Source organism: Sorex araneus, chromosome 8 (assembly GCF_027595985.1).
Source record: "Sorex araneus isolate mSorAra2 chromosome 8, mSorAra2.pri, whole genome shotgun sequence".
Classification (NCBI taxonomy): Eukaryota; Metazoa; Chordata; class Mammalia; order Eulipotyphla; family Soricidae; genus Sorex; species Sorex araneus.
The window spans coordinates 57,675,450-57,689,181 of record NC_073309.1 but is presented as its reverse complement, the minus strand read 5'-3'; the positions used below and the strand labels follow the sequence as shown (position 1 = coordinate 57,689,181).

General features: G+C 37.6%; 1 protein-coding gene and 2 non-coding genes across 3 annotated transcripts in view; 2 read left to right on the top strand and 1 right to left on the bottom strand.

Moving 5' to 3' along the window:
* Positions 1-828: 828 nt before the first annotated feature.
* On the top strand, positions 829-1,018 carry LOC129406908 (U2 spliceosomal RNA). Its single transcript, XR_008631328.1, has one exon. It is a non-coding gene; the product is annotated as a U2 spliceosomal RNA (small nuclear RNA).
* A 291-nt stretch (positions 1,019-1,309) lies between these two features.
* Positions 1,310-13,732, bottom strand: part of SLC25A24 (solute carrier family 25 member 24) — a 54,873-nt gene continuing 42,450 nt past the window's right edge. The window contains exons 9-10 of the mRNA XM_004616966.2: positions 7,838-7,988; positions 1,310-3,718 (exon numbers count right to left, since the gene is read on the bottom strand). Of these exons, the coding sequence (XP_004617023.1) occupies positions 3,534-3,718; positions 7,838-7,988 (336 nt within the window). The 3' untranslated portion in view covers positions 1,310-3,533. The remainder of the gene's footprint in view (positions 3,719-7,837; positions 7,989-13,732) is intronic.
* Positions 5,213-5,316, top strand: LOC129406871 (U6 spliceosomal RNA). The gene has a single exon (XR_008631300.1). It is a non-coding gene; the product is annotated as a U6 spliceosomal RNA (small nuclear RNA).

The window sequence follows — 13,732 nt, the reverse complement described above, 5'->3', positions numbered from 1 at the left end:
ATATCCATATGGAGGTGCTAATGTAACCCCGAAATTTCTGTAATATTATAAATCAGTAACAATATGACAAAAATATATATTTTTTTAAAAAGAACTTCATGAAAACAGGAGGACTGAAAAATTTCTTATTTGGGGGATGAAGAAATCATACTATTATACATGTGATCAGATATATAGCAGTTCCAAAACCAGTATAAACTATACTTCCTGTACTCATTATTATCTTGATGGGATTTAATGAACATACATTTTTTCACCAAAATTTCCCTAAGAGTGGGGGAAGGGTAGATGTGATTCCTTAAGTCTGGAGGCAGTCAAGTTGTAACACGGAATTGTTTGCTCTCATTTGTTTAAATCAAAATTTTGTACTTAACTGCCATTTGAATTATCAGGTATTAAATTACTTACTGGTAACTTCTTTACTTTTGCTTCTCACAACTTCAAGACAAACTGATGTAATAAGCACTGCACTGTAGCACTGTCGTCCTGTTGTTCATGGATTTGCTCAAGCGGGCACCAGTAACATCTCCACTGTGAGACTTATTGTTACTGCTTTTGGCATATTGAATATGCCATGGGGAACTTGCCAGGCTCTGCCGTGCGGGCGGGATACTCTCGGTAGCTTGCCAGGCTGTCCGAAAGGGACGGAGGGATTAACCCTGGTCAGCCACATGCCTGAACACTGTTTATTGTCTTGACTCTAATAACAACTGTGAAATTTCTACATTGCACACACACAAAAAAAACTGTGTCTCGCCAAAATGTATAATAAGAGCAAGTAATGGCTGTGGGTATTCAGGAAGGGTCGAAATAGAAAGACTAAATGAAATCACTCCTCAGCCATTTGGCTAAGATCAAGTGTATATCTGTTCTTATCAGTTTAGTATGTGCTGTGTCCTCGACATGAGGATGATATAGTAAATGGATTTTTGAAGCAGGGAGTTGGAATAGGAGCTTGCTCCATCCACTCCACACATCAACCTGGTATTGCAGTACCTCCAGAAATAATGCACTTCTTTCAATAAAAAAATTTTAAAAAGTAGAGCCAAATATGGAAAGTACTAGTCAAATGCCACCAATAATATTCTATGAAATAGCCCTTCTTGCTTTATTATGATTTTTAAATAAGTCACTGTAAAAACATATATGTTTTTAATATAAATGGAAAGGAAATAAATGGTAATGTCAGAAATAAACAATCAAGCATTTTTTAAAGATACAAAACCAATTTTTTCAAAAGTTGCAATACACACAGATAAATCACATGTAAGACGAATATAAATTCATAATAAGCAATAAAAACTTTGCAGTAGCTTGAAAATTTTATTCATTCCATACTTTTATTAAAAAGAGCTAATCATGTACCTTAATATTGTCTTTATGTATTCAAAAGTACAAAAAATACCTTGAAGAATTCTATGCCTATCAGAAGTTATAAAATACATTTATCATACACAGCAAATAAAATTAAACTATGTTTTGTAATACGTTTCACAAATGCAAATCCATGCTTTCTCTTTGGTTCAGAAAAAAAAGAGGTAGGTTCAAATATAGCAATAGCTATATTCCTAGACCTTCATTAAAAGGTTGTAATTTACCAGAAATGATCATACATCAAACAAGTTTAAGGAACTAAAGTAAAAAGCAGTAAAAGCAACTTCATCTAATAAATATTTTTCTAAGTTCTATATGTACAAATCATAAAAGACAGTTGATTAATAAAAACGATTTAAGTAAAATGTTTAAAGTATACAATTAATATTACAAATTAAGTTTTCTCTATCACAACTTCCAAAACGGGGCAAGAAAAACTATGATTTCATATATATTTAATTTAAATATAGATACCTAGTATGGAAGATTAATACTACTATTAACGTGTACTAATCCCCTAGTTTTATATGCTGTCCAAATTAAGAACTGCAAGTTCAAAGAAATTCAACAGTGTAAGGGAAGTGTGATGTTTTTCATCCATGATCAATCCATATTGTACAATTAAGAAATTACAGATTTCTAAAAATAGTCCCCAGAGCCTTCCTGATTAAAAAGGAATCTGGTTCAAGTAGCAGGAAACAAAAGACAAAGGGTTTTATTTATTATTAATGTTTTTCAAACCAATGACAGAATACAGACACTCCTTCAAATGACTTGTATTAATCATTTAGTAGTAATACACTGACAAGCAATGTGCCACCCTAGGTTAGCTGCATCTCAGCACAGTTCACATGAAAAAGTATTCATTAAAATAATTTTCTCATCAGTTCTCCTTACACCAAAGTGATATGAAAAGACCAGGGCATTCAAATGCTTTGAGCATAATTCTGCCACTGCCACTTCCATTTATTCTTTATTTTTTCTTAAGTAAAGTAAAATAATTTTATTTACATATAGAAATAAATGGGAAAATGAAGAAAGAGAGAGAGACATGTTCAAGAAAAAGAATAGTCTTCTCCACAGGGGAAAAGAACCAACAGTATCTGAAGTTAAGATGTGGGTCACTTAAATTCATTCGTATTCAGCCTAAAGAAAGACAAAGATTGGTATCAGAGTGATAGTACAGCGGATAGGGGATTTGCCTTGCATGTGGCTGACCAGGGTTCAATCCCTGGCATCCCATATGGTTCCCCGAGCACAACCAAGAGTAATTCCTGAGTGCAAAGCCAGTAATAACCTCTGAGCATCACCAGGTGTGACAGAAAACAAACAAATAAAAATAATAATAATTTTTCTAAAAGAAAAACAAGGAAAAAATGCCTATACAAACTTAAATTCTGTCAGGTACATTTTTATGCAATAAGTTTTGCTTAATTAATGATTCCAAGAGGAATTTTAATAAATCTACAAAAGCAATCAAAATACAAGAATCAATTTGTTTCAAGATTTGACTAATCACAAAAGGAAAACGAAAAATTAAAAAAGCAAAAAAAAAGATTTGACTAATCACTTTCTTTTTAAGAAAAAAACAAGGTCCAGAGCTGTACTACAGCAGGTGGAATGCTTTCCTTGCACAAGGCTGACCCAGGTCCAATCCCCAGTACCACAAATGGGCCCCAGAGCCCAGCCAGGAATGATCCTTGAGCACAGAGTCAGGAGCAAGCACCAAGCACTTCCAGGTTTGGACCAAAAGCAAACAAGGTGAAAAAAAAAGTATAAATGAACTTGCTTAAACTTGAACCAACCAAAGGAACCATATTTATAATTCTGCTGCACAAAACAAATTAAGTTCAAACAGGAACATTTTCAGTTTTACAATTTAAGGTGGACATTTGTAGAAAGGACTTACAAGATGCACTAAAATAAAACTGTCTGGCCTTTTCAAAACTTTATCAAAACATTTAAAAATATTTTAAAGACTTTTTTTTAACATTTCTCTTCTATAAAACTAAGTTCAAATGTTTGAAATAATCAGAGCAGATTTTTTTCTTTTGTAAAAATAGAAAATATGATTCTTTGTTGTAGACTTGCTGCAATTCTGCCACTTTAGATTTTATTGAAAATTTCAATAGTTGTTCTAAAGAAAAATATTCAACATGTCATTTCTGGGTCACTCCTAAAGTCTGTTTCATATTTTCATAAACCACATAACTGATGCCTACAGCAGGAAGCACCTTCATGAAGTTCGGGGCGATGCCTCGGTAAAGGCCTGCTACTCCTTCTTTGGAAACTATCCGTCGAAAAAGGCCGACCATGTTCAGCTGAGGGGCTCCTTCCACCATAGCTGAAAAACAAACCATGCCCACAAATATTCAAGCATGTTATTCTATAATAATATAACGAAAGAATACAATTTATCCCAAGGATCCTGAGAAAGTACCACTTGCTATGAATCTTGTATAACACTTGAGTATATAATGACTGTGATTTATTGAGTGATTACTATGTGCAGCCATTGGGTTAATTATCTTATGCAGCAAAACTTCAAAGTAATGTCTATGTTATAAGGGTGGAATCTGCAGCTTAGAAAGATGGAGAAACCTAACCTATACTTAGCTAGTAAGTGGGAAGGGTGATGTTCTTATACTCCAAAGCACGCACACTTTCTACCACCTTCTCCCATGTCTCCACCATCTTCTTCCCTTCAGCCAAGTGTTGAAGATAGAAAACTTCAATCTTGGGAGTAAGGGGATAAAGGGGAGTATTTTGGAAACTTAGGTAAAAAAGGAGTCCCTGAGTTCCTGAAAAGGATTCAAAACCCAAGAAAAGGAGGAAAAGTCCATGCTCCTTGCCCAATGCAGACTGGACAGGCGAGCACTACAGGGGCTCCCCTTCTGGCTAGAGTTGGTTCTTGCATAAATCAGCATTCTTTCACCACTGGTCCACGGGTGGAGAAAAGCTGAAAGCCACTGGTTATAGCCTTGGTGATAGCCGCCAGTCTGATAAACAGGACAGGTGCTAGTCCATAGGTGTGAAAAGGCTGAGGAATGCTGGCATCGGTGGTTCTCAGCAGCAGAAAAAGGGCATTGAAGGGATAAAGAAATGGAGACAGGGCTAGACACAAACTGGCTGAGGTAATCAGAAGTTTTACAATTCCCACTAAGCATTGTGGCATTTACACTAAAGACACTGAAAAGTATTCAGATTGATGGGCAAGACTAAAATACTGTTTATACTTCAACCTCAGAAACAAGCTATATCTACTTTTAACACTCAGTTCTTGTCCAGTATGATCATTTCCAGCTATTATTGTCATCCTGGTCCCTTCTCTAGTGCTAAAAGTAGGTAAAGGGATATACCAGATAACCTTTCAGTATCTGTATTGCAAACCACAATGCCCAAAAGAGGGTTGGGGGAAGAGAGAGAGAAAGAGAGAGAGAGAGAGGGAGAGACAGAGAGAGGGAAGAGAGAGAGGGAGAGAAAGAGAAGGAGAGAGAGAAGGCGAGAGAGAGGGAGAGGGAGAGAGAAAGAGAGGGAGAGAGAAGAAAAGTACCTGCCATATAGGCAGGCTGGGGGAGGGGGGAATGATGGGAGGGAAACTGGGGACACTGGTGTTGGGAAATGTACACTGGTAGAGGGATGGGTGGGTGGTGAAACACTATGACTGACACCTAATCATGAACAGCTTTGTAAGGGTCTATCTCACAATGATTCAACAATAAACACTTACAAAATAAATAAAACAAGTGGTATATTCAAGAAAAAATAAAACAAAAAGGAAAAGAGAAGAAAGACAAAAGGGAATATTAAGCTCATGTAATAATAAATAATATGTGTAGTGCTCACTTCGGCAGCACATTTACTAAAATCAGACTAATGTAGAGATGATCAAGACCCATGTGCAAGGATGATACAGAAATTTGGGAAGCACTCCTTATTTTTTCATTTTGTTATTCTCCAAAAATAATAATAAATAACAAAAAATAAAATAAACAAGTCTTCCAGCCAGGCAAGGGCTTAAACTGGAGTTGGCACCTGTGAGAGGAAGACTGGTTGTGTGACAGTCTGAATCAGACAGCCCATTTCTAAGGCCCTGCTCCCTAGCTACCAAATGTATAACCTTGAGGAAGTAATTTAACTCACTTTGGTTATTTACTGGAAAAATGAGAACATCAGCATCAGCCCTCGAAGAGGGTTATGATGGTTCAATGAATGCACACCAAAATCTGACTAATTATTTGCATTTTTCTCTTCTACTATATCATCTTACAGCTTTTAGAATAAGTCACATGTCTCATTTTCCCATGACTCGTGCCTCCACACACTGGAATGCTGCAGGGAAAACCCATCCTGCAGGAGCCCAGCTAAGTCCCACTTGTCTTGCTCAGGTCAGTTGTTTTGTTTTGTTTGGGGGGGCTCTCAGTAGTACACAGAGCCACTCCTAGATGGCCGTATGGTTCAATGTTGGCACTCTAGAATGCAGTGCTGCTCAGAACCTAAAGGCCTGGGACCCCCTGGATCACTTTGTGGCACTTGGGAGACCACATGGTGCTAGGGAAAGAACTGGACATGCATCTTTTTTTAAAAATAGAAACAACCCCCCAGCATGTATTATCATCTGGTAATAACATAACAGTGATCCAAACAATATGAACAAATGCTTTAAAACCACTTTCCCCAAAGAAACACCTAAAAAACAAACTGCAGCACCTTCTCATATTTCTCACTTCACCCATCCTTTCTAGCTGCAGACACACAGTAATATTATCTTCTTTTAGCAGGATCTGACCCAGTTGTTTCCTTGACTTCATTTTTGCATGAATCTCTTCTGTATCATCTAACATGAGGTTCATATACTCATCAAAACCAATGATGCAGCCCTCTATCCGCATATTCACTTGCCATAAAGCCAGGCCTGACTCTGAGATCTATTTTTGCAAGTATCTGAAGATTATGGCTGCACCATCACGTTCTTCACTTTTTTGGCCCTGGTCACAGTATGTCATGGTGGAAATTCACAAAGACTGCACAGCTGGGCACACCTCTTAACCTCTATACCATCTGCCTGGTTCAGCCATGTTCAGTTTAAATGATAATGTTCTATAGCTCCTAAATTAAGCTAGAGTTCCTGTGATATTCTCTCAGGATCTATATTGCAAACCATAATGCCCCAAAGTAGAGTATGGGGGAAATTGTCTGCCACAGAGGCAGGGAGAGGATTGGGAAGGAGGGGCAGATACTGGGGACATTGGTGGTGGAAAATGTGCATGGTGGAGGGATGGATGTTCGATCATTGTATGACTGAAACTCAAACATGAAAGCTTTGTAACTATCTCACAGTGATTCAATTAAGAAAGAAAGTTAGAGTTCCTTTGCTTTGTGCAACCCTCACGTAGGGTAAAGTGGTTTATTTCCTGTTAATCTGATGAATGTTCATCTTTACCTCTCCACAATGGCAGAAGCTACATCTCTCTGACTCTGGGATGCTTTAACCTAGCCTCTGGAAGTTTGTCTAGCAAGGAGCAGTGGCTCAAGTCTCTAAATGTTTGACTATTTGCTGGATTATGGGACTACGGGTACTTGGAAGAGAGATTGGGGATTGAGCTGAAGATGTCCAGGGTAAACTATTATAGAGAAGTAAACAACATTAGCTGGAGAAACAGCAAACAAGAAAGGGAACAAAAGGCACTGAACGTCAGCAAGGAAAATAATCAATGAGAAAGAAGGAAGATCCAAGAGTAATGGCATAAATAAAGGAGACTGTGTCATAAGGGAAAGGATTTTAATTCAAAAGTTGTGGGGTCCTATAAAAATTAACAATTTCATCCACCATTTGCCAAGATCTTGAAAAAAGTTAGTGCTTTGCATAGACTGTTGTTAATTCTTACAACACTGCATAATTTTGATTCCTATCTAGAGATGATAAAACAAAACTCCAGACATTTGGAGTAAGGATCTAAACCCAAATATTAACAAAATCTTATATCCTCTTAAAATATGCACTCACAAAAGGGTAAAAAACATTAAAAAAAAAAGCTTCTTTGTTAAAATGGAAAGCACACATACAGGGCCAGAGGGACAGAACAATGGGTAGGGTACTGCCTTGCACTGGGTGGATCTAGGTTCACTCCCTGGCACCACGTATGATTCCCCATCACTATGAGGAGTGATGGCTGAGTGCAGAGCCATGGATAAGCTCTGAGCACTGCTGGGTGTGGCCCCAAAACCAAAACCAAAACAGTACATATGCAATGTAACATGATACTAAATTTTATGATGAGAGCATAGTGACTAGGAAAGAACTTTTTAAAAGGCCCCTGAGGAACGCAATAATGAAAAAAAAAAAAAGTTAAGGAATACTAACGGAAAACCATTTCCCGGTGTCTCACAAAAACTTAAGAGTTCCCAAAGCATGTTACTGATGCAGTCCTTTTACCAGAATATTCTGTCGTCAAAAACTCACCCTGAGCCTGCATGCGCGTTCTCACCAGAGACAGTGGGTAGCTGGCCAGCTGCCCACAGGTGCTGGATAAGGCCCCACAGCCCAGCAACACCACCACCCCGGGATTCACAGAGTCTTTGGCAAAATTATCAAGCCAATGGGTCTTCAAGAGCTGTCAGAAAAACACAGAAGAAGAAAAATAGTGAAGGAACAAGTTAACAACTGCTCCTATGCTTGTATGTCACTGTCGCTGTCATCCCATTGTTCATCGATTTGCTCGAGCGGGCACCAGTAACGTCTCCATTGTGAGACTTGTTACTGTTTTTGGCATATCCAATACGACACGGGTAGCTTGCCAGGCTCTGCTGTGCGGGCAGGATACTCTTGGTAGTTTGCTGGGCTCTCTGAGAGGGATGGACGAATCGAACCCGGGTAAGTCACGTGCAAGGCAAACACCCTACTCGCTGTGCTATCACTCTTGTACGTATTAATACAAACATTTTCATAGCTCCTCCCACTCTGGGAGAGACAACCCCATTTCTGCCCGACTGGGGAGCACTTTCTGAAGCACAAGTCACAGGAGGGTGTGGAAGCTCTATCCACAGGTGAGCAAGCCACAGGGATTCCAAACACATGGGGGTTGCATACTTGCTCTTCATTCTTCTAAGTGTGAGGACCAGTAGCATCCCAAACATGATCTAAAGACCATTTCCTATCACATTAATAAAAATGCTATCCTATTAGTTATGTCCCATTTTATACCTCATCATTTATAATCCCCTAGAGTACTTTTTAATAAAATCTGAGAAAGAACTATTCTACCCTCTTCCCTTGCCTTAGTGTGGTGGCAGTTGTAATGAATAGGGCTACACACAGTGTTACCTTTTATACACTTAAAAACAAACTTAGTGTAATACTTGATACAACAATTATAGCTATACAATTATAGTCAAAGGCATTATATACAATCAGAAAGCTAGAGCGATCAAGTTAAGTTACTTCTATAAACATCAAACTCCTGACCATCTGTGTTTTGATATTCTACAGAGACTTCAAGCTCAAGATATAAAGCATCAAATTCACATCCTTCATTCCAACCAAATCTAGTCTTCCTCCAGGATTTCCTGCAACATAGTTTTTACAAGATGCTCACAGCAGATGTAGATGTACATTTACTGCCAGCAAAAATATATTTGAAAAACATGAATCAAGTTGTTTTATTCACCTGGCTTGTCTTTCACTAGCTCTTGTCACTTTCAGACAGAAGCTTCAACTCAGAATACATAACCTTTCAAATCTGAGTAGAATGTACTTCTTCAGTTTCATTGACTAACAATTCTCAATGTTATCACATGCCACAACTACTTGTCATTCCCCAAGTTACTATTCTCTCTCAAATATTCATGACTGTTCAGCATTCCAATTAGTTAAAGGATAATATGTGAAAAAAAATGTTGCCTATAGAAGACTCACTTCACCTCTAATGATACAAGTCAAAAGAACAGGGAAAAACTTATATTCCATGCAAACAGGAGCATAAAGAGCAAAGACATTAGGGCATTCAGATTAGAATTAAAAATTACCCATAGTCACAGATAAATCAGAAACTTACATAAAAAATAAATTTTTACATAAAAATACTAAAGAAATATTTAAAATTTACTTAAAACTATAATTTCAACAAAGTTAAAAGATACAAAAATCAACAATCAATTGCATTTTGATACAATAAATGTTAAAAAACTGAAATTAAATAAACAATTCTATTTATACTAGTATTGAAAATAATAAAATACTTAGCAATAAACCTAGTAATAAAATCTTAGTAATAAAATACTTACTATTTTTCAGCAATAAGTGCTGAAAAATACAAACACGGCTAAATGAACTAATAGTAACAAAGATAACTGGTACTCATCCCAACTTTATACATTTCTGTAGCACTGTAGCACTGTCCCATTGTTCATCGATTTGCTCGAGCAGGCACCAGTAACGTCTCCATTGTGAGACTTGTTGTTACTGTTTTTGGCATATCAAATACAACATGGGTAGCTTGCCAGCTCTGCCGTGTGGGCGGGATACTCTCAGTAGCTTGCCAGGCTCTCTGAGAGGAACAAAGGAATAGAATCCAGGTCAGACTCATCAAGGCAAACGCTCTACCCACTGTGCTATCGCTGCAGTCCTAACTTTATACATTAGAAGATGAAATTTGTTACAATGTGAACCAAACCTATTAAGAACGTTTTTATCACTTCAAATATTATATATTGAAGTTTTAGCCACCAATGAGATGGTTTTTTGAGATGGAACCTTTAGGGAAGTAATTAACTTTAAAAAAATCATGGTGGTAGGGGCTTGATGCAAAAATTTTACTGTTATTTTACAAAATAAAATGGCAAAAAAAAATTTTTTAAATGAGAACTCTCACTCCTTCGTTCTCTTTACCCTCTCTGCCCCTTCTTCAACCATCCCCCTTCCCACACACCCAAAGCTCTCCCTTTCCATGCATAAATCAAGAGAAGACCATGTGAGAAAATAGCAATAAGGCACTTTTAGTTGTATGCAATCCTGAGAATGAGAATTCATCAGGAAATAAATCAGACAGTACCTTGCTGTTGGATATCTACACTCCAAACCTGTGAAATGATTCATTTTTTCTTTTTCCATGTTACCTAGTCTATGGAAAGTTTTTATGGTATCTTAAATAAATTAATACACTGCCAAAGGCAATCTAATTTTCAAAACAATCCCTTTTCAAATCCCAGTGACAATTTTTAATCATCATCATCATCATCATCATCATCCCATTGATCTCAAATTTCTCGAGCAGTCTCAGTAATGTCTCCATTCATCCTAGCCCTGAGATTTGAGCAGCCTCTCTTTACTTGTCCTTTCCAACAGTACCACATTGGAGGCTCTTTCAGGGTCAGGGGAATAGGACCCATCATTGTTGCTAGTTTTGGCATATGAATACGCCATGGGAAGTTTGCAAGGCTCTTCCATGTGGGCAGGAAACTCTCGGTAGCTTGCCAGGCTCTCCCAGAGGGAAAACTAGGCCATAAGATATCATGCAGCCGCAATAATTTTTAATAAACAGAAAAAAACATCCTAAAATTTGTCAGGAGTGAGGATCCCTCAAAGAGATCACAACTAGTGAAATATCCTGAAAAGGAATGTTGCAGATGAGACACTAGGAAAGGGACAGTCTCTTTAGCAAATATTTGTGAAAATGGATGTCCATATGTAAGAAAATTAAGTTGAATCCTTATTTTTATATATATGCAATAAATTCAAATTGAATAAAGAACTAAACAAATACTTAATATTAAAAACCTACTAGGAGATAACACAGATGATAAAAAGATACAAGAAACTGGATTTGGGGCTGCAGTGATAGCACAGAGGGTAGGGCACGTGGCCAACTTGGGTTTAATTCCCAGCATCCCTTATGGTCCCCCAAGTACTGTCAGAAGTAATTCCTGAGTGCATGAGCCAGGAGTAACCCCTGTGCATCGCTGGGTGTGACCCCAAAACAAATATATATATATATACATATATATATACATATATCACTGTATCACTGTCATCCCATTGTTCCTTGATTTACTCTACATCTCTATTACACTCAGCCCCAAGATTTTAGCAGCCTCTCCTTACTCATCTTTCCCAACAATTGGAGGCTCTTTCAGGGTCAAGGGAATGAGACCTATGGTTACTGTTTTTGGCATATCAAATACATCACGGGTAGCTTGCAGGTGGGATACTCTCGGTAGCTTGCCAGGCTCTCCAAGAGGTACGTATATATCTCTTGGAGAGATATATATTTAATATATATATTTAAAAAAGAGCTAGATTTACAAATAATTTCTTGAGAGTTACACCAAAACCACAGGTAAACAAAGTGGGAAAAGACAAATGGACTTCAGCTTAAAATCCTCTATACCACAAAGGAAGCAGCAGAGTCAAAATGCAATCTCCTAATGAAATAAAATATCTGCAAATTACATATGATAAATAATATTTAGAAAGGCAAGAGATAGTATAGTGGGCAGGGCCCTTGCCTTCAGATGAGGCTGACCCAGAGTTGATCCCTGGCACCCCATATGGTCCCCGGAGTGCCCCCCCAGAACAGAGCCAGGAGGAAGACCTGAGGATAGCCAAGTGTGAGCCCCCACAAAAAAGGAATATTCAGAATATATAAAGAACCCCTCTAAGTCAACAATAACAACAACAACAAGAAAACACCCTGAAAATGGGTAGAAGATTTAGATAGATATTTCACCAAGGAAAACATGCAAATGGTCAATAAGCACATGAAAAGATGATTCAAGATCACCGATCATCAGGGAAATGCAAGTCCAGTGCACACTGACATTGACTTACACCTCTTAAAATGGTGACTGTTCTAAAATTACTAAAAGATATAAAACAACAGTGGTTGGTAAGGAAGTGGAACTCTTGTGTACTATTGGTAGAACAATAAAAGGTGCAACTGCTATAGGAAAAGTTTTAACACAGAATTGCTTCAAAAAGCTTAACACCCAAATTGCTATATGGATGACCCAGCAATTCTACCCCTAAATATATACCCCTCAAACCAGAAAGCAGAGATTCAAATAGGTTCTTAATATACCAATGTTCACGGAAGCATTTATCCATAACAGCAGAATGTTTAAAGCAACAGTAGAGTTCAACAACAGATGATACAATGTACACATATACATAATGCAGTATTATTTGGCCATAACAAGGAAAGAGGTTCACACTCCTGCAAAAACATGAATGAACTTTGAAGGTATTATGTTAAATGAAATAAGAATGCCAGAAATAACAAATACAGTACGATTCAACTTACAAGAAATAACCATAAAAAATAAAATCACAGAGATCAAAAATATATCAGTGGTTACTACTGGGGGACAGGACAGTACTTATAAAATTTATATTTGGGGTGACACAAAAGTTTTGAAATATCAGTGGTGATTATACAGAAATGTGAATGTAATTAAAGTCCTTAAATTGTACACTTTAAAAAAAATTTAAAAGTCAAGAAAAGGCACACACAGAAACCCATCTCAGAATGCAGCAGCTGCTGGCAGAAATACCTCTGGACTTAATACCAGAATTCCAAATCTGGGCGGTCACTTTCATGACCGTGCAACATCATATGCTCTTTGTTACCAACAATAGAAAACATACAATCTATTGATGCCATTCTGACAGGTCTGACTATTGAGGGAAAAACTCCAAATAATGATAGTGAGTTTCCTGTCAATAATTGAATGTAATCAAAGTAAAGAAAGAGTAAAGTGAAAATCATCTACCACACAGGCAGAGGGGGATTGGGAGGGGAGGTATGCTGGGGTTATTGGTGGTGGAACATGTGCACTGGTGAAGGGATGGGTGTTTGAGCATAGTATGACTGAGACTCGACCCTAAAAGCCCTGTAACTGTTCTCATAACTCAATTAAAAAATAAAAAAATAATTTTTTTTAAAAAGGCACATATTTACATAATTTCTCTGCCCTCATAAAAATGAGGCTGGCCATCATCTAAGATGAACTATAACTAAATGTCTGTCTACTCGCATTATAGAAATTATTTGCAGAGAAATCTAGCACAAAAGCAACCACAAGAATACAGGATCTCATAAAAAAAAAATAAATAAAGACCAGAGGTTGGAGCAATAGTACAGCGGGTATGGCATTTGCCTTGCACGTGGCCAACCCTGGTTCAATCCCTGACATCCCATGTGGTCCCTTGAGCACTGCCAGAAGTAATTCCTGAACACAGAGCCAGGAGTAACCCCTGAGCAATGCCGGGTGTGACCCAAAAAACCAAATGAGAAAGAAAGAGAGAAAGAGAAAGATCAAATTTTTACTTTCGGTCAAAAACAGTTTCCTGGTATATGTATAT